Consider the following 19284-nt stretch of genomic DNA (forward strand, 5'->3'; position numbering starts at 1 on the left):
GAGAACAATAAATGAAGACATCCAATAACAACCTCTGGCTTCCTTCCACATATGTACCCCCTGACACAGACACATACATTGCATATACCGCACACACAAAAGCTTTTACTTAATAGTCTGGATGTCTAAATGTGATCTGTTAGCTAACATTAAATAGGGGAAAAGAAAATATACCTTGTGTAAGATTTTAAAACACTAAAATTTAAAAATGGTCTATTATTTTCCTACTTTTGAAACACAACATATAACTTCTGTGTCATTCAGATATATGGTACTTAATTATATTTAAACTTAAATTTTGCTACCCAGAATTCCCTTTTATATTCACTTATCTAAGAATCAACTTAAAATTTATTTTTCTACCTACCACAAATTAAACTCTAATTGGTTTGACATATTTTCAGCAAATGTATCTTAACAAGTATATATAGTCATATATGGTAATACATGCCTATATACACAGGAAGTTGAGGAAGGAGGATCACCTCAAGTTTGAGGCCAGCCTGGGTTACATAAACAAACAAATAAATAAAAAGCAATAGCAGCAAAATCTATAATTTAAGTTCCATATATTATTTGTCTTGAGAACGAAACACAATTCTGAAAAACAATTCCAACATAACACACTATAAGCAGTTCTACGTATGTAATAATAATGAAGTAAAAACAGCTCCACTGTTCCTAGACCAGGCCACCCAATTTATAACAAAACATCTTGGACTCTAGGTCACTACGACATTATCTGTACCACTAGATGGCACTCTTCCTAGGTAGACCTAGAACAGTAACAATCACTGGTGGAAAACAGAGGATGCTAGAAACGGGAAGAAATGACAAAAAAATAAAAGCAAAATATATAGCACAAGTCAAGTATGTACAAAGACTGGGTCAATTGTCATGAAATAGGCACAAACAATATTATACACAAGTCTTCTAGTGTGTATGTAAAACAACACCTTGCCTTCCCAAGAACCCCCGCCCCCCCCGAATAAAATAAATAAAAAGATTTGAAATCAAGCCACTAGCAGGCTTTCCCCGCTTAATGTACAAATGTTTCACAAGAGACTGATGGCCATTTCTGTGTACCCAGCTCTCTGTATCAATAACAGCTGAAAATAACACAACTGAAATGCTTCTGTATGCTACCATGTGAACAGAGGGATGTTAAAAGAAACTTTACACATTGGAGATCTAAACATAACTGTGAGAATAGATTTTCATGTCTGACACACAAAGCTTTAAAAAAAAAATCAATGAAAACAATCAGAAGGTGATATAAGGAGAAAACAGGGTTACTCACCGTGGAGTAGTAACTGTTTCCTGTTCTGTGTGCAGCTTCCCCAGCAGTGCTGGGTAGTTTCCTGGAGGTGCCAAGAGAGGTTAGCTAGCCCTGCCCCTCATTGTATACACAACACATCCTTTCATACATCAATGAAATGGTCTCAAGCTTAGACGGTAAGAATTTTTTTGAGTGGACAGTTAGTAAAAAAGCTGAGATCTCAAAGAATGATTTGACTACGATGTAACAGATCAGAGAAAGGGGAACGAAGTAAAAAAGTATTCTGAGATGAAAATGGTGACTCCTCTACCTTGAGTAACCCTGTTTTTTAGATGTTAGTTTCTGCATCCTCTAACAGCTGGGTAGACCTAAAAGATCATAACAGAAAGTGGACTGAAAAAGGAGAAAACTGAGGATTTCAGGATGCCCAAAGTTCCTATGTAACAATGAAAGACATAATCCAGTTTTCACTATACAGGTAGAGCTGTATGCATTAACTATCACAGAAGTAGTGCCTCTCTTAATTTCCCAGGAACAAAACAAGGAGGGATTCCACTCTAAGATTTATTCAGTAATGCATGGCAATGAGCATAACTGCTAAAACTTCAAACTGTTTTAAGCTATATTAAAGTGACAGGTTTTAAGGACCTTTTATCATATCTAAATTTTGACACTTGAAGGTTTATGGTAATTACAGGTATTGAGTGACCTACATTGGTGCATAATTTACTTTGGATTTAGCTTTTTGTATTTGTCTGTCACTCATTGAATAGCATAGGGGAAAAAAGTTTTTCATTTAGTAGCCATTTCCAATAGTGAAATTAAGATCATCACAAAACTCCATTAGAAACATAGCTACATAGAAGTAAAGTAAGTTTATGGTCTTTCATTAAAGTTTTCCAAAGGACAAAAACTATATATTGCCAACAAATACAGAAAGCAAACCCGATTCTAAGTAATCTGACTCCGAGTGTAACACGAGTGTTAGAGAATATGAAACATTTTATATAAGCAAGACTTGGAAGAAAAATTTAAGTACAAATTGAAAATAATGCTTGAGTTGCTAATAGTTCCCAAAACTGATCTGGTGTTTAGAACAGGAATGTCTCACAATTCTATAAGTAAACTTAACTTAGTAAAGTTAACAAGAGGTGTCACAGACAACTGATGTGTTCCTTACACTAATCCACTCTCTCCCTATACCTGGGCTTCCCTCCATTCCCTACAGGCTAAGTCTCTACCTCAGTTCTCCTCTGTTGGCATTAGTCTACTAACAATCTCTGAGAATTACACTCTGGTCACTCTTCACACTCAGTGTGTCATAGGATATAGCCACTTTTTTTTCCCCCCAACTCAATTTAGATTTGGAAGATTTAACAACTATTTTACTTATAGGAGAAAAAGCATTTTAGAAATTTTAAAGGCTATTTTATTAGTTTCAGATTCATTCACCTTCTGCAATGAAAGTGAAAATGGTACACACAGGAAATAAAAGCACAAAGTTGTTCTTCACAATTTAGATACAGACAATACAAGTTATCACTGGAAAGATCCTGTTAAGAATGACTTAAAAGCCAACAGAAAGTGTGTGTGTGTGTGTGTGTGTGTGTGTGTGTGTGTGTGTGTGTTTAATTCCCACTTGGTAGATAAGAGCACTGAATGCTTTCCCAGAGGACATGGGTTTGATTCCCAGCACCCACACATGATGGCTCAAAGCTGTCTGTAACTCCAGTTCCATGAAGATCCAATGCCTACACATATAAAATAATAAAGTAATAAATTTAATTTTTGCTAGGCAATTGAAATCAAAGAGATGATCGCTTGTTTCCAACTCTAAATAATGTAGTTATTATTCTGCATAGATACAGACCCTGTGTTTTAAAATGTAATTGTTCAATGACTTTAAAAACACATTTATATTCAATGTGTTTTATATGATTTCATTATATTTTATATTAAATTTTTACTCCAAAAGTGAAGGTTTCTGCTTCCACCTACCCCCATTTTTCTTTTTCTGAGACAAAGTCTCACTACGGCCAGCCTCAAATTTTCCAACCTCCTACCTCAGCCTCCAGAGTGCTACAATTAAAGACATGAGCTGCCATGCCTGGCTAAATCTGAAAAATCTGAAGCATAAAACTTTTCAGTCTAACATATTTCTGACGGAAACCCCATGAGTAGAAATCAATGTCAATGTTAGAACTTAAATAGTGCTGTTATCAAATTATATGATATTTATTAATGTACTCATTTTATTAGCAAAAGGCATGTCATTATATAAAAATCAAATTGGCAGTCTAATAAACAAGTATAGGAATTTTTCTTGAGGGGAGAAAGGTTCAAACAAAATCTTGCTATGCAGCCCAGGCTGACCTCAAACTTGCAATTCTCCTACTTCAGCCTCTCGGGTACATATGTAATTACACATGTGAGCCACTGAATCTGGGTTATAAGGAACTTTTGTCGTAATGAAAGTCTACTTCAAAGGAGAAAACTTAGCCAGGCTTGGTGGCTCACACCTGCAATCCCAATACTCTGAAAGCTTAAGGCAGAAGCATTGGTGTGAGTTTCAGGCTTAGCCAGGGCTGCAAAGTGAGACCTCAATCTCAAACAAAAAAAACCAACCAAACAAACAAACAGAAAATCCCAGAAAGAAAGATGAAGACTTGCCTCAATTTGTTATGATAGTATACATGGCAGAGATACATGCTGAGATGAACTGCAAGGCACACCACATGAGCCTCCTCAACTGACCATTTACCACTGCATCCCAACCGTCGTAAGACACATATTTGAGCTCTTAAGACAAATTACTGCATTAAATGGTCACAAGTCTCCCTGTTAACACTTTCTATAGAGCTTTACTGACACCCAATTTGGTAAGCATGACATAGCATTATGTGTGCTATACAAGAATGTTTTTACAATATGGTACAGGGTTAAGATCACTGAAGAGAAAAGGCTCAAAGGGCTCTCATTTTAAAATATATCTGAAAATCAATCTTAACAAAAATGAATGTTGGTAAAACTGTTCTTGTATCTGATTATAAAATAGATGGGTGATATCTAATTTTTTTTAAAAGACTCAGCAAGTCCTTAAATTTAAAACAGATTTTCTGAGCTAACATGACACTGCTATTTTTAAACTTAACACTCTAAAGTTCAGTGATAAGAAATGTTTTTAAGGTGAAATAATAGGCAATTAAGTTTTGGAAAATGTGACTACAAGTGACTATACAAAATATGGCCATGTCCTGTTTAAACTACTCTTACTTCAAAGCCTTTCATGGTTCAATTAAAAAAAATCAGCAAATAATTTCTCCTTCCATTTTAAGCTATCTGCTCATTCCTATGTGGTCTTCATCAGCTTCCTCAGCAGTGAGACAGATGCTGGAAATTCAAAACACTGAGCTAACATCCAGCTGACCCTTCTGCCAAGCTCATGCATGGTGTCATGTCATGGTACCTCCACTGAGGGTTGCCCAGGTGGCAGTGCCAGTAAAGGTTCTACATGATGTACAAAAGAAGACCATTAAAGAAGCTGTTAGTAAAAATACTCATCTATAGGATCCTAAGTTAATGATGACTGATGGCAAAATAGGGTTTGTTTTTGTTTGCTTGCATTTTTAAAAAGAAGAGTATTAATCCTAAATTATTACTTATTGTTTTTAAATGTATTAACATCTAAAGATATTCTATCTTGCTACCAATGAAAATCTGCATAAGCCTTTAAGAATTTCACAAACAGAAATTATAACTTAGGTATTTTTGCCCTAACAGCTACAAATATGAAAGATTAAACAATTCAGAAATAACATCAAGAGCAAAAGCAGTAGCCCATGAAGTAGGTAAACTTAAAATATGGCAAATGGCAAAAGAGCAAAACAGATAGGTTTGTTTTTTACTTACAAGTTGGTAACTGGCTCTCCTTTCAATGGAGGTAGGAGGTTCCCTGAGCCAATCAAGCAGTTGTGGACTATAGTCAGACTCTGTAGAATATCATCTCTATACAACACAAAAGATATTGTCATATTTTAGAAGATTCCTAATTCATTTTTAACAAGACTTCTAGAATCTAGGGAGAAGAACAAAAACTATCTAATGGTCATGGACACAACAAATATCAGTTCATCACTTAGTGGTACAACATAAACGTATTTATTGTTAATATTAGGCCTTCTTACACTTAAACAGGTTTTAAATAATTAGTCAAATTAATAACTAACTGTACTCTGAGATGCAAATTTTAATTTAATTAACTAAGTACTAAGATAAATACCACTAACAAGAAACAATAGCAAAAATGTCTACCTTACTTCAAATTTTAAACATGGAATTGGAAAAAAAGGAAAGAGGAAAAAACAAAAATCGAGCTACACATTTGCTTCCAAAAAGGAGTTTAGCACATTTGACACACACTAAATTTTTTTGCTATTATTTTAGGAATCTTCAAAACTTCAAACTGTAAAAGTCTAATGGATTAAAAAATAACCATTTCTTGTTAAATTCCTATGGAAAAGAAAGAAAATCTCAGTTAAGTAACCTGAATGTCAAGAATGAGAGCTACTAAAAAGAATCAATGTTCAGTAGAGGAATATGGCCTTTCCTTTGAAAGGGATACACCTTATCTACACTTTCCAAAACAAGCAAGTGAAATTGCTAAGTACAAGTGTTTCTGCCAAAAATTGGGAGGGTAAGATGGAAATTAGTTTTCTTCTTTAAAATAGTTGAGTGGGCTTTAGTGTGGTGGTGCATGCCTTTACTCCCAGCACTTGGGAGGCAGAGGCAGGTGGATCTCTTGAGTTTCAGCATGGTCTACATAGTGACATCCTGTCTCAAAATAAAACAAGAAATGAAAAAGAATTTACAAACAAACAATACCAAAAACCTGAGATGGCTAGCATAATGTCCTAGTTTTGATCCCCAGCAATGTATAACCTGGACATGGTGGGACATTATTATAATCCCAGCATTTGCAAAGTGGAGGCAGGAGGATCAGAGATTCAAAGTCATCTTTGGCCAGCCTTGACTATAAGAGGCCCTCTCTCAGATATCAAAAATAAATCTTATAAAACTAAAAAAAACAAAAACCCCAATTTCAATGTTGATGAATTTTGTTATAGTGTTCAATGTTTTTCTCAGTGCATTTAAAGCATATTTTCAAAACAAACACTGAATATGTTATGTATCATGCAGTTGGAAAGATGACTCAAAGTAATTATTTCTCTTGTAGAGGACCTGGGTTCAGTTCCTAGCACCCACATTGTGACTCACAACTATCAACTACAGTTCCAGAACTCTGAACCAAAGCCTTGTGACTTCTGTGGCTACCAGGCATGCATATGCAGGCAAAACTTTCATACACATAAAATAAAATAAATCTTTAAAAAAGATTTAAAAGAAAAAAGCAAGCATATGCATCAGATATAGAGGTTGGGGAAAGTACTTAAGTTTGAAAGGTAATATTGAAGAAAACTAACCTAGACATTTCAAGTTCTCCATCCCCACAACACTGGAGTTTGATGAGCTCAGGCTGAAGAAAGGAGTCTAACAAATAGAAGGCGAAAGAGACTTCCTCTGAAGAAGGAACATGCCACTGGATCCCTAGATTCCACAAATCTCCAGGTTTACCCCAGTCCTAGAAAAGAAAAGATTTTCATTAAGTTGTAAAGTTGGAGAAAAACATACATACAATATTTCTAAAGTTTAAGAGACCCATGAAAATATCATTACTCCTTTACTGTTACTCCTGAAAAATGTCTCCCTAAAAGCCATCTAATATGCATTTCCTGCAGGAAAAAAAACAAGTTCATACAAAGTTAGCTAGTTTAGGAATGAAATTATGTGGTTAGATATGGCCCAGCCACTGAAAAAAAAGCAGAAAACTATCCAGGCCTGGTGGTGCACAGCAGCTATCTATCACAGCACAGGAGCACCTGACACAGGATCACAACTTCAAGGCCAGCCTAGGTTATGTAGCAAGAAAAAAGGATAGAGTTTTAGCTCCATGATAAGTTAAAATGCACAAGTCTATTACATTCCAATAGCAGGGTTTTTTGTTTTGTTTTGATTTATTTACTTATTCATTCATTCATTTGTGTGTGTGTGTGTGTATGTATGTATGTATGTATGTACGCATGCATGCATGCAGTGTTCTGCCTGCATGTATGCCTGCACGCCAGAACAGGGTACCAGATCTCATTATAGATGGTTGTGAGCCCCCTGGTATGGTTGATGGGAAGTAAACTCAGGACCTCTGGAAGAACAGCCAGTGCTCTTAAACTCTGAGCCCTCCAATAACAGTTATAAGCAATGTACTTTAATATACAGAACTGGAACATTGTATGCTCTCTCAGAGCAAAGAAGTTTGATTCCAGCACCATTGTGGTGGCTCACAACTCTCTGCAGCTCCAGTTCCAGGAGATCTGATGCCCTCTTCTAGCATTTGCAGACAGCAGACACACTCATGGTTCACAGACAAAATACCCAAACTCGATAAATAAATAAAACTTCTTTAAAAGACCTGACACTTTTATACATGGCAAGAAAAAAACATTATCTCTGAGTTACTTAGAAAAAGAACCCAATATATTTATTGTTTAATCCTAAATGATTGAAAATGCTTGCCTTGATAGGGAAGTATTCAGACGGTGGCTTGTTAAAGCCACCTGGCACACTGCAGTACTCTGTGGGATAGATTAGTGTGGTAGAACGAAGAAGATGGTGCAGAAGGTTGCAAGACAGTATGTATCCCTGCTTACAGGTCAGGTGGAGGGTTCGCTGGAGAATCTTCACAAGTTGCTCCCTATATAGAAGCAACTTCTTCCCATCCACCCGCGTAATCTGAAAAGACAGAAAAATATTTGAAGGCAGCTAGGCTGTGTGGCACACACCTTTAATCCCAGCATACTGGAAGCACAGGCAAGTAGATCTCTGAGTTCCAGGCTAGTCTGGTCTACAGGACAAATTCCAGAACGGCCAGGGCTATGTCTCAATCAAGTCTAGAATCAATAATCAATTCAAGGTTCATTATTTGACATTATAGTAGCTTAAAAAGCAATGTTTCTGTAAAAAATTTGAATCATTTAAAAAATGTCATTCTTAACTATACTTTAGCCCGGAGGCACAGGCTCCACCAGCACCCATTGGAAGAAGAAGTGAGTTAGTGATCTCCCAGCTGGCAACATCGTAGGCCCCTAGGCACATCTCGTGCCCCACCCCCACCCATCACAGCCCCACCAACCAGTCAGCAAGGTAGGACTCCTGGTGGTAGACCACTCTACCACCCTCACCACCTATTGGACCCTGTAACCTTCAAGTCCCACTCCACCCCACAAACACATGGAACCCCCACTCCTCAGCCAACCATCCCCTGAGGCATTAGTGGCCCCCAGAGGCACAGACACCACCTTCGCCAATTGGAGAATGAGTAGCTCCTGACTGGAGGAAGAATCAACCTATAATTACCTCAAACCCAGATGAGTAGAGGACAGTGTAAGAATACATTCAACAGCATAAAGAGCAATATGGCATCCAAAACCTAGTGATTCTACAAAAGCAAGACCTAAATATCCCAAGGAAAATGAGGCTGAAGAAAACAGCCTTAAAAATAACTTTATGAAGATAGAGGCCTTTAAAGAGGAAATGAAAATTTCCCTTAAAGAAATCAAGGAAAAGACACACAAAAATTGGAAGATATCAATAAATTCCTTAAAAAGTACCCAGAAAGCCAAGAAAAAGCAATGAAACAGGTGAAAGAAACAGTTCAAGACTTGAACATTGAAATAGAGGCAATAAAGAAAAAACAAACCAAGGAAATTCTGGAAATAAAAGGTCTGGATTGTAGCTAGAGTTTTCCTGCCTGGCCCACAGTCAGGACAACTCTTTCTCACCTGCCAGTCCCACAGCCACTCAGACCCAACCAAATAAACACAGAGACTTATATTGGTTACAAACTGTATGGCCGTGGCAGGCTTCTTGCTAACTGTTCTTACAGCTTAAATTAATCCATTTCCATTAATCTATACCTTGCCACATGGCTCGTGGCTTACCGGTACTTTACATGCTGTTTGTCATGGCGGCGGCTGGCAGTGTCTCTCCCACCCAGCTTCCTGTTCTCTCAATTCTCCTCTCTGTTAGTCCCACCTATACTTCCTGCCTGGCCACTGACCAATCAGTGATTTATTCATTGACCAATCAGCAACACATTTGACATACAGACCATCCCACAGCACTGGATAAATGAACAGGAACTATAGTTGCAAGCATAACCAATAGAATGCAAGAGATGAAAGAGAATCTCAGGTGTTGAAGATACAATAGAGGAAATAGATTCATCAGTAAAGAAAATGGTAAATCCAACAAAATCTTAACACAAAACATCCAGGAAATCTGGGACACCATGGAAAGACTCAACCTAAGAATAATAGGCATAGAAGAAGGAGAAGAATACCATCTCAAAGGCACAGAAAAATATATTCAACAAAAGCATAGAAGAAAACTTTCCCAACCTAAAGAAGGACATGCCTATGAAGACAAAAGAAACTTACAGAACATGAAATAGACTGGACCAAAAAAAAAAAAAAAAAGAAAAAGAAAAAGAAAGAAAAAAGTCCCTTTGCCACATCATAATCAAAAGAAAGAATATTAAGAGCTGCAAAGGAAAAAGGCCAAGTAACTTATAAAGGCAGACCTATCAGAATAACAGAGGACTTCTCAATGGAGACTCTGAAAGCCAGAAGGTCCTGGACAGATGTTTTACAGACACTAAGGGACCACGGTTGCCAACCCACACTACTATACCCAACAAAACTTTCAATCAGTGAAAAAAATCACCATAGATTGAGAAAACAAGATATTCCATGACAAAAACCAGGTTTAAACAATAACTACCCACAAATCCAGACCTACAGAAAGTACTAGAAGAAAAAATTCAACCCAAGGAAGTTAGCGGCACCCACAAAGACACAGGCAATAGATAACCTCACACCAGCAAATCTCAAAGAAAGGAAACACACACACACTACCACCACCACCAACAAAATTGAAAAGTAACAGGAATTAAAAATCACTGGTCATAATATCCCTTAATATCAGTAGATTCAATCAGTCTATAAAAAGATACAGGCTAACAGAATGGATACAAAACAGGATCCATTCTTCTGCTGTATACAAGAAACATACCTTAACTTCAAAGACAGACATTACCTCAGAGTAAAGGTTGGGAAAAGATTTTCCACTCAAATGAACCTAAGAAACAAAATGGTGTGGCTATCCTAATATCTAACTTCAAACTAAAATTAATCAAAAGAGTCGAAGAAGGACATTTCATATTCATCACAAGAAAAACCCATCAAGATGAAGTCTCAATTCTGAACATTTATGCCCCAAACACAAGGGCACCTGCACTTGTAAAAGACACATCACTAAAGCTTAAATCATACATCAAACCCTACACACTAATAGTGGGAGACTTGAACACCCCATTCTTTCTAATGGACAGATCTGTCAAGACAGAAACTTCGTAGAAAAATAAGAGAAGTAACAGATGTAATGATTCAAATGGGCTTAACAGACATCTATAGAACATTCCACCCAAACATAAGAGAATATACCTTCTTCTCAGCACCTCAAGGAACCTTCTCTAAAATTGACCACATACTCGGTCACAAAGCAAACATCAATAGATAGAAAAAAAATTGGAATAACCCCCTATATCTTATCAGATCACCATGGCTTAAAGTTAGGATGCAACAACAACACAAACTTCAGAAAGCCTACAAACTCATGGAAACTGAATAACACTCAACCGAATCATCACTGGTTCAAGAAATAAAGAAATTACAGACTTTCTAGAATTCAATGAAAATGAATGCACAACATACCCAAACTTATGGAACACTATGAAAGCAGTGCTAAGAGGAAAGTTCACAGCACTAAATGCCTAAAGAATTTAGATAAATTTCACACTAGCAACTGAACAGCATACCTGAAAGGTCTAGAACACAAAGAAGCAAATTCACCCAGGAGGAACAGACGCCAGGAAATAATCAAATTGAGGGCTGAAATCAATAAAATAGAAACAAAGAGAACAATACAAAGAATCAATGAAACAAAGAATTGGTTCTTTGAGAAAATCAACAAGACAGACAAGCCCTTATCCAAACTAACCAAAAGGCAGAGAGAGAATATCCAAATTAACAAAATCAGAAATGAAAAGGGAAATATAACAACAGATGAGGAAATCCAGAGAATCTTTAGGTCATACTTCAAATACCTGTACTCCACAAAAATGGAAAATCTAAAAGAAATGGACAATTTTTTGGATAGGTACCACATACCAAAATTAAATCAAGACCAGATAAACAATTTCAATAGACTTATAACCCCTAGGGAAATAGAAGCAGTCATTAAAAGGCTCCCAAACAGAAAGAGTCCAGGGCCAGATGGTTTCAGTGCAGAATTCTACCAGATTTTCAAAGAAGAGCTAATACCAATACTCTTCAATTGTTCCACACAATAGAAACAGAAGGAACATTGCCAAATTCTTTTTATGAGGCTACAGTTACCCAGATAACCAAGCCACACAAAGATGCCACAAAGAAAGAAAATTACAGATCTATCTCCATCATGAGCACTGATGTAAAAATACTCAATAAAATACCGGCAAACCGAATCTAAGAACACATCAGAAAAATTACCCACCATGATCAAGTAGGCTTCATCCCAGAGATGTAGGGATGGTTCAACATACAAAAATCTGTCAATGTAACCCACCATATAAACAAACAAAGAAAAAAAACACATGATCAGTCTTCGACAAAATCCAACACCCCTTCATGATAAAGGTCTTGGAGAGATCAGGGATACAAGGAACATACCTAAACATAATAAAGGAAACATACAGCAAGTTGACAGCCAACATAAAACCACTAAAATCAGAAACAAGACAAGGCTGTCCACTCTCTCCATTGCTATTCAACATAGTACTCGAAGTTCTAGCTGGAGCAATAAAACAACAAAAGATCAAGGGGATACAAATTGGAAAGGAAAAAGTCAAACTTTCCCTATTTGCAGATGATATGATAGTATATATAAGTGACCCCAAAAATTCTACCAGGGAACTCCTACAGTTGATAAACTCCTTCAGTAATGTGGCAGGATACAAGATTAACTCAAAGAAATCATTAGTCCTACTATATAGAAACGATAAACCATCTAAGAAAAAAATAAGAGAAACATCACCCTTTACAATAGCCACAAATAATACAAAATACCTTGGAGTAACTCTAACCAAACATGTGAAAGACCTGTATGATAAGAACTTTAAGTCTTTGAACAAAGAAATTGAAGAAGGATCCATATAGTAAAAACAGCAACCTTACCAAAAGCAATCTACAGAGTCAATGCAATCCTTATCAAAATGCCAACACAATTCTTCACAGACCTTGAAAGAACATACTCAACTTCATGAAAAAACAAAAAACCTGAGGACAGCAAAAACAATCCTGTACAATAAAGGAACTTCTGGATGGAGGCATCACCATCCCTGACTTAAAGCTCTACTCTAGAGCTATAGTAATAAAAACACCTTGGTATTGGGATAAAAACAGACAAGTGGATCAATGTAATTGAAATGAAGACCCTGACATTGACCCACACATCTATGAATACCTGATTTTTTGGCAAATAAGTCAAAATTTACAATGGCAAAAAGAAAGCCTCTTCAACCAATAGTGTTGGAATAACTGGATGTTGACATGTAGAAGAATGCAAATAGCTGACTGGTGGTGGCACATGCCTTTAATCCCAGAACTCGGGAGGCAGAGGCAGGTGGATCTCTATGAGTTCAAGGCCAACTTGGTCTACAGAGCGAGTTAGAGGACAGCCAGGACTGTTACAGAGAAACCTTGTCTGGAAAAAAACAAAACAAAACAAAATGCAAATAGATCCATATCTATCGCCATGCACAGAGAAACCCTGTCTTGAAAAACAAAAGCAAACACACAAAAATCCACAAAAATAAAATATAAGTAAAAATTCCAAATACGATAAGCTCCTAATAGGTTATTCATCTTTTAACAGAAAAGTGGACTAAGACATTTCCATCTAATTTGACAATGACAGACTCTGAAATATCCCATCTTTCTAAACCTGTATCAAAAATTCCCAGAGTCTGGGCCTGCTACTACATGCCTGTAATACCAGCACTCAAGAGGCCAACAAAGAAAAATTACCATGAGTTCCAGGCTGGTGTAGGAAATATAACGAGACCTAGTCTCATCAAAGTAACAACAACAATAATAAATAATAATAAATCCCCAAATGTCTGACTTCTCATATGCTTTAACATCAATCCAACAACAACAACAAATGACTAAACTTTAGAAGCAAGCAAAGACTTTCTTCCAGATGCTTACAATACCTCAGACAGAAGCTGAAGGTTCCACAGCAACTCCTTGTCTAGCTCTTCTTCATTCAATACATCATCATCTAAAAATGACAAAATAGCACCAGAAAAGAATCACATGAGCACACTGGATATATTATGTTAAAATATTTCTACTTTATATTCCTAGTAGTTCAGAAAATCTTTCAGGGAGACTTAAGTCTTCACAAAAGTGAAGTCACTACCAAAGGAAGTGGAATCAACTTTTAAGAAAATCACTGGGAAGTGGCAGTGCACGCCTTTAATCCCAGCACTCAGGATGGCAGAGGCAGGTGGATCTCTTGAGTTCAAGGCTAGCCTGGTCTATAGAACCAGTTACAGGACAGTCAGGGCTGTGCAGAAAACCCTGTCTCAAAAAACGAAGGGAGGAAAACAAAAAAAGAAATCAAAAATGAAGATCAACAAACTAACCAAGATTCTTGCTGACTGACACCTCACAAAAAGGCTGACATTTTCAAAGTAGCTCCTGATAGCTGTTTCATAAAAACATTAATGTATTATGCCATGATTTCAAAGCAACTTACCTTGATGACACATTGTGTGTGTGTAGGTATGGAAGGGAGACATAGGGTTACATACCATTAATCCTAGCACTCGGGAGGCAGAGGCAGATGGCTCTCTGTGAGTTCCAGGACAGCCAGGGCTGCATAGAGAGACACTCTCTCAACAAATAAGCAAACAAATAAATAAATAATACACAAAGAATGTGTTGATATTAACTGAGTTCTAGGAGTGAAGAAAGACTTTATCTAAAATTACACAGACAAAATAATGAGGTTTTCTTTTTCTGACTTACTCATTGTAAGCTGAGTTATAACACCATAGCAGTGGGGAACAAACAGCTTCAAGGATTCTTCTGGGCAGCACTGAAAATGTATTTATATAAATAAGATGTCATTTTTTTTGGGAGGGGGGTAAAGTAAATACTCAACAGTCACAAAAGATGAAGTAGCACTATTTTCACTGGCAAGAGGAATGAGTCTTAGTAACAAGTACTAACGAAATAACTAACCCCACACCCATCACCTAAGAGGTTGGGGTAGGAAGACAGAATGTTTGAGGTCAACCTGGGCTACAAAGCAAGACATACTACCATAACAAAAAGCAAAATACAATGAAACTTACCTTTACAGCAGCACGGCACATGTCTGCCACCATGCGACCTGCAACTCTTGTTTCAAATATATGCGAAACAGAAAAGTTAAAGACTTTCTGAAGGGCCACCTGTTGATACGGAAGATATGAAAACACCCAATCAGTGTAATTCTTTAGAAGTTAACCATCTTGTAGAACTTTAAAGAAAATAATATGCAAACTATTCCAACAGTTACTAAGAAATAAAATGTTAACCACTTATTACATTTAGGTCTAAACAGTCCCTGTGAATGCTTCTAACTTAAGCAAAACACTTGAGGGGGCTTACAAGACAGTTCTGCAGGTAAAGGTGACTGTCATCTTTACCTGAGTTTGATCCCCAGAACCCACACTGTAGAAAGAGAGAACAGATTGCCAAATGTGGTCCTCTGACCTCCACAGTAGCACACACACCCACATATAGAGAAGGGAGGGACAAGAGAGGTAAGGAAGGAAAAAGGTTAAAAGACAAACAAAAATTATTTGAAGAGCAAGAGCAGATGGAACCCAAATGTAATTTAACCAACTTGATAGTTAATACAATAGAACATAAAATTTTGTGGGCATCTATTTCTCAAAATAGTTCTGACAAGTATCAACTATAAATCATTGTATCTACTTTAAAGAATAGAAACATTCCAAGTGTGGAGTCTATTTCATAATCCAGCAAGTGGATAACTGAGACAAGAGGATCATTGTATATTGAGATCAGCCTGGGATACACAGCAAGTTCCTGGCCAGCCTGGAGTGCAGAACTAAGACCTTTCACAAAAATATAACAAAACAAACAAAAATCCAAAATGACCTGAAGCAATCTATTTAATTTTACAATGATATAAAAAATCTTAACCTTCATAAAGTAATAGGTTAACAAATAAATACAAAATGTTAGAAACAAGTCTAGTCTGTTAAGAGATGTTCTATGTTCACTTCTTTATTTTTTTAAAGATTTATTTATTTATCTATTTATTTATCTATTTATTTATTTATTTATTATGTATACAGTGTTCTGTCTGCATATACATCTGCAGTTCAGAAGAGGGCACCAGATCTCATTATGGATGGTTGTGAGCCACCATGTGGGTGCTGGGAATTGAACTCAGGATCTCTGGAAGAACAGCCAATGCTCTTAACCTGTGAGCCATCTCTCCAGCCCCCACTTCTTTATTCTTTATAGTCTCTTTTTGTTTGCTTTCTGTGTGTTTTGTTTTCTTGTTTGTTTGCTGTTTTGTTTTTGTTTGAAGCAGGGTCTAATGTGGCCACACTGGCTTGCAGATGACCCTGAATTCTTGTATTTCCTACATCCTTCTCTCAAGTGCTAGGACTAAAGCTAAGTGTACTAGCTCATGCCTTTAATACCAGGCTTGGGAGTTGGGGGCAGAGATAGGCACGTCTGTTGAGTTCTACGGCAGTCTGGTCTACAGATCCAGGAGAGCCAGAACTACATAGTGAGACTCTGTATCAAAATACAAAACAAATGCTAGGAAGACAGGTGTGTATTACTATACTTAACCTAAACTCATACATTCCTAGTAACTATTACACAGAGGTGTAGTATAGCTTAGCTTTTAATCAGGATGATCATGTTAAATGTTGATTAATCTCAAATGAAGGAAGGGAGGAAAGAAATAAAAACAGAAAGTCATTTTAAAAATCATATACCCAGAGGTATGAGCCACTATCAGGCAAATGGGTATTTATGCCTTAGGACATCAATTTTAATCTATCATAAGATTATTTATTATACTGAGGATTTAATTCCTATTATGTGGTAGTGTAATTTTCAAAACTTCTCCCAATAATTAGTTTAAATTACAAATTCTAAAAATGTAGTCAATGTCAGGCAGGTTGACGCTCCTTTAACCAAGCACTTGAGTGAGGTTCAAGTCCAATCTGGGTTACAGCAAATAATCACCACTGCTCCTAAAGGAAACTGTCCCCACAGTCCTTATCAAGTGAGAAACTTATAACCCTCTTGCAGTATTTTTCTCTTTACAGACACTTGTGGAGACTCACAGAGGTTTCCTAGTGAGGGTCAAGCTCAGGGTCCAAGAATCTGAGCTTGCTTTACTCAGCAGGGCTGCATAAAGACATGATTTGATCATGGGCATGGTTAGCAGGTGTTTGGAAGGGTCTACACTTGGCTGCAGTGTGCTTTGATCTTGTAAGAGGGAGGTCTTTCGCCCCACCCCTTGGCATTGTTATAAAAAGCCCTTTTGAATAAACAGAAAAGGATGTTGGGTATTGATCCAGACCCTCCTGAAGCTATCCTGTGTTTCTGTCTTTCTTCTCTTCAACTAGGTTTCCCTTTCTATCTAATATTTTATCCCTCTCTCATAAGAACCCTCTAAAAGGTGGGAGCTGGCCTCCAACAGACACTTATTTACTACATACTGTAATTCATTAACTTTGATTCCAAAGTCAACAATAACTCACGCCTGTTCAAGGTTACCTAATGCAACTATTATTCAGCTAGCACAACTCTATGACTAGAAACATTAGAACTCATTCATTATACTTCAGTTTTAAAGTACAGTGTCATCAAAGCAAAGCTTAAAAATGCAAAATAGGTATCACTACATCACTTTAAAGAACATTTGTGGCTGCACATGATCTGTGGGAGAGTACATGGCAATTAATAGAATTTTTTTTTACCCCTTCACACACACACACACACACACACACAATGATTTCTGCATGCAACTATATCTGCAGACACTTTGCAATGGGGCCCAAAATGTTTTGTTAAACCTTCACTTGAGTATAAAGGATAAACTGGCAATGTGCAGACACTTAAAAGCAACTGACACTCAATGCAAAAATACCAATTAAACAAAAAGAATGGAGTTACTTTTTGTAGTAATTCTCTCTTACCATAAATATTTCTTTAGAACATTGTGTGAGGATTGTACTAAACGTAGAAGACAAACCTAATTCAACCAAACTCTCCAAGTGAGTCATTTTCTCAGTTTCTGTCTCTTCTCTTGTTTGCTCCAATGTGCTACTTTCTATTAGTCCAAAGCATCTAAAATATACAAATAAAACATATTTTAGAAACAAAAAACTGGGGACAGTCAGGTAAAACGTTATTGTTATTACTACTCAAGACATCTACTCAATTTCTTCATGACTCATAAATAGATTGTCTGTTTTTACTTTAAATTACTAGCTTCAGCTTTGGGTAAAATCTAAATGAAACATTACAGCACAGAAAGAAACTGCTTTCTAGGAAAGCCCTATACACATCCCACTCCCTTTTAAATCTATTGGAGAAAAGACAGGACTAAGTTATCAGCATACCTGTCCATAAATTGTAAGACGAAATCCTCAAACTCGGCTGTGGCTGAACAAAGTTCTTTTTCAATCTATAACATTGCAATGCAGAAAAAAAATTACAAATATGTTTAACTTTTCCCCTCTGAACTAATGAAATTCAATTATAGCCTAATAAAAAATTCCTGTGCAAGTTTTGTGTTAGATACTATGATAAACACCATAACTACATATAAGTCAAAGCCAATTCACTACTTTATTTGAATCAAAGCAACCAACTTTGTTATCAATCCCAATTTTCAAAGTGCTTAACTGTAAAAAAACAGTGTTGTACTACTTCACATCCAAATGATACAAGTAACAACATGCTTATAAAAAAAAAAAAGTCACTTGACAACCTCAGGACACTGTTATCACAATGGAGGCTGGGGTAGGCTGGTTCTACTGGTGTCGAGTAGAGCAGGACAAGTACAGTATTAAATATTCCACTCTGGAAGGACAACCTTCCATAACAAAGAATTACTTGTTTCAAAGGTATCACTGTTGAGAAACTATGTAAATCTTAGACTTATCAGCCTCCAGCTTAGCTTCTGCCTATGAGCCATATAAAGTGACTCCTTGAGGTAATGACATACAGGATTTATCTGTACCTAGAGAGACCCTGACAATGGAGAGGTATCTTTGCTAGGATCTTTCAGTAGGAACTTGGAGAACTGGGCTTCTTCAACCTCCCAGATTTAATTGGAACGTTATTTTTGTATGGTTAAGGCTCTAACTTTAGTTTCAGTGGCATTCAATTTCTTTTTAAATCGTGTGTACACATGTGGAGGTCATAGGACAACTTTAGAATCACTTCTCAATTTTACATGAGTTCTAGGGGTCTAATTCAGGTCACTAGGCTTGCTCAACAAGTGCCTTTTCCAGCTGAGGTATCTCACTGGTCCAAGTACTCAGTTCTCGTCTATAATTTCTAAGATTATTGGGCATTTCTGATTTGTAGTGAGATCTAAATGGCTTTCTTTTTAGTGAAACTTCAGTTACTCTATGCTTCTTAACAGTTTATTAAGAATCATAGCAATGAAGAAAACCTCTGTATTAAATGCCACTGGTCCTGGGGAAGGTTATTTTAAGCAGTAATTGATGGAAAAAC

At 36.7% G+C, this 19284-nt stretch overlaps 1 protein-coding gene across 1 annotated transcript in view; it reads right to left on the reverse strand.

Annotated features, from left to right (window-relative positions):
* The window catches only part of Psme4 (proteasome activator subunit 4), a 125916-nt gene that overhangs the window by 51970 nt on the left and 54662 nt on the right, over window positions 1-19284 (reverse strand). Inside the window, exons 13-20 of the mRNA XM_052734558.1 lie at window positions 18162-18226; window positions 17736-17886; window positions 14853-14951; window positions 14524-14593; window positions 13704-13771; window positions 7907-8122; window positions 6760-6917; window positions 5189-5284 (exon numbers count right to left, since the gene is read on the reverse strand). Of these exons, the coding sequence (XP_052590518.1) occupies window positions 5189-5284; window positions 6760-6917; window positions 7907-8122; window positions 13704-13771; window positions 14524-14593; window positions 14853-14951; window positions 17736-17886; window positions 18162-18226 (923 nt within the window). The remainder of the gene's footprint in view (window positions 1-5188; window positions 5285-6759; window positions 6918-7906; window positions 8123-13703; window positions 13772-14523; window positions 14594-14852; window positions 14952-17735; window positions 17887-18161; window positions 18227-19284) is intronic.

This window comes from Peromyscus californicus, unplaced genomic scaffold, assembly GCF_007827085.1.
Source record: "Peromyscus californicus insignis strain IS unplaced genomic scaffold, ASM782708v3 Scaffold_13__1_contigs__length_99412109, whole genome shotgun sequence".
NCBI classification, from domain to species: Eukaryota; Metazoa; Chordata; class Mammalia; order Rodentia; family Cricetidae; genus Peromyscus; species Peromyscus californicus.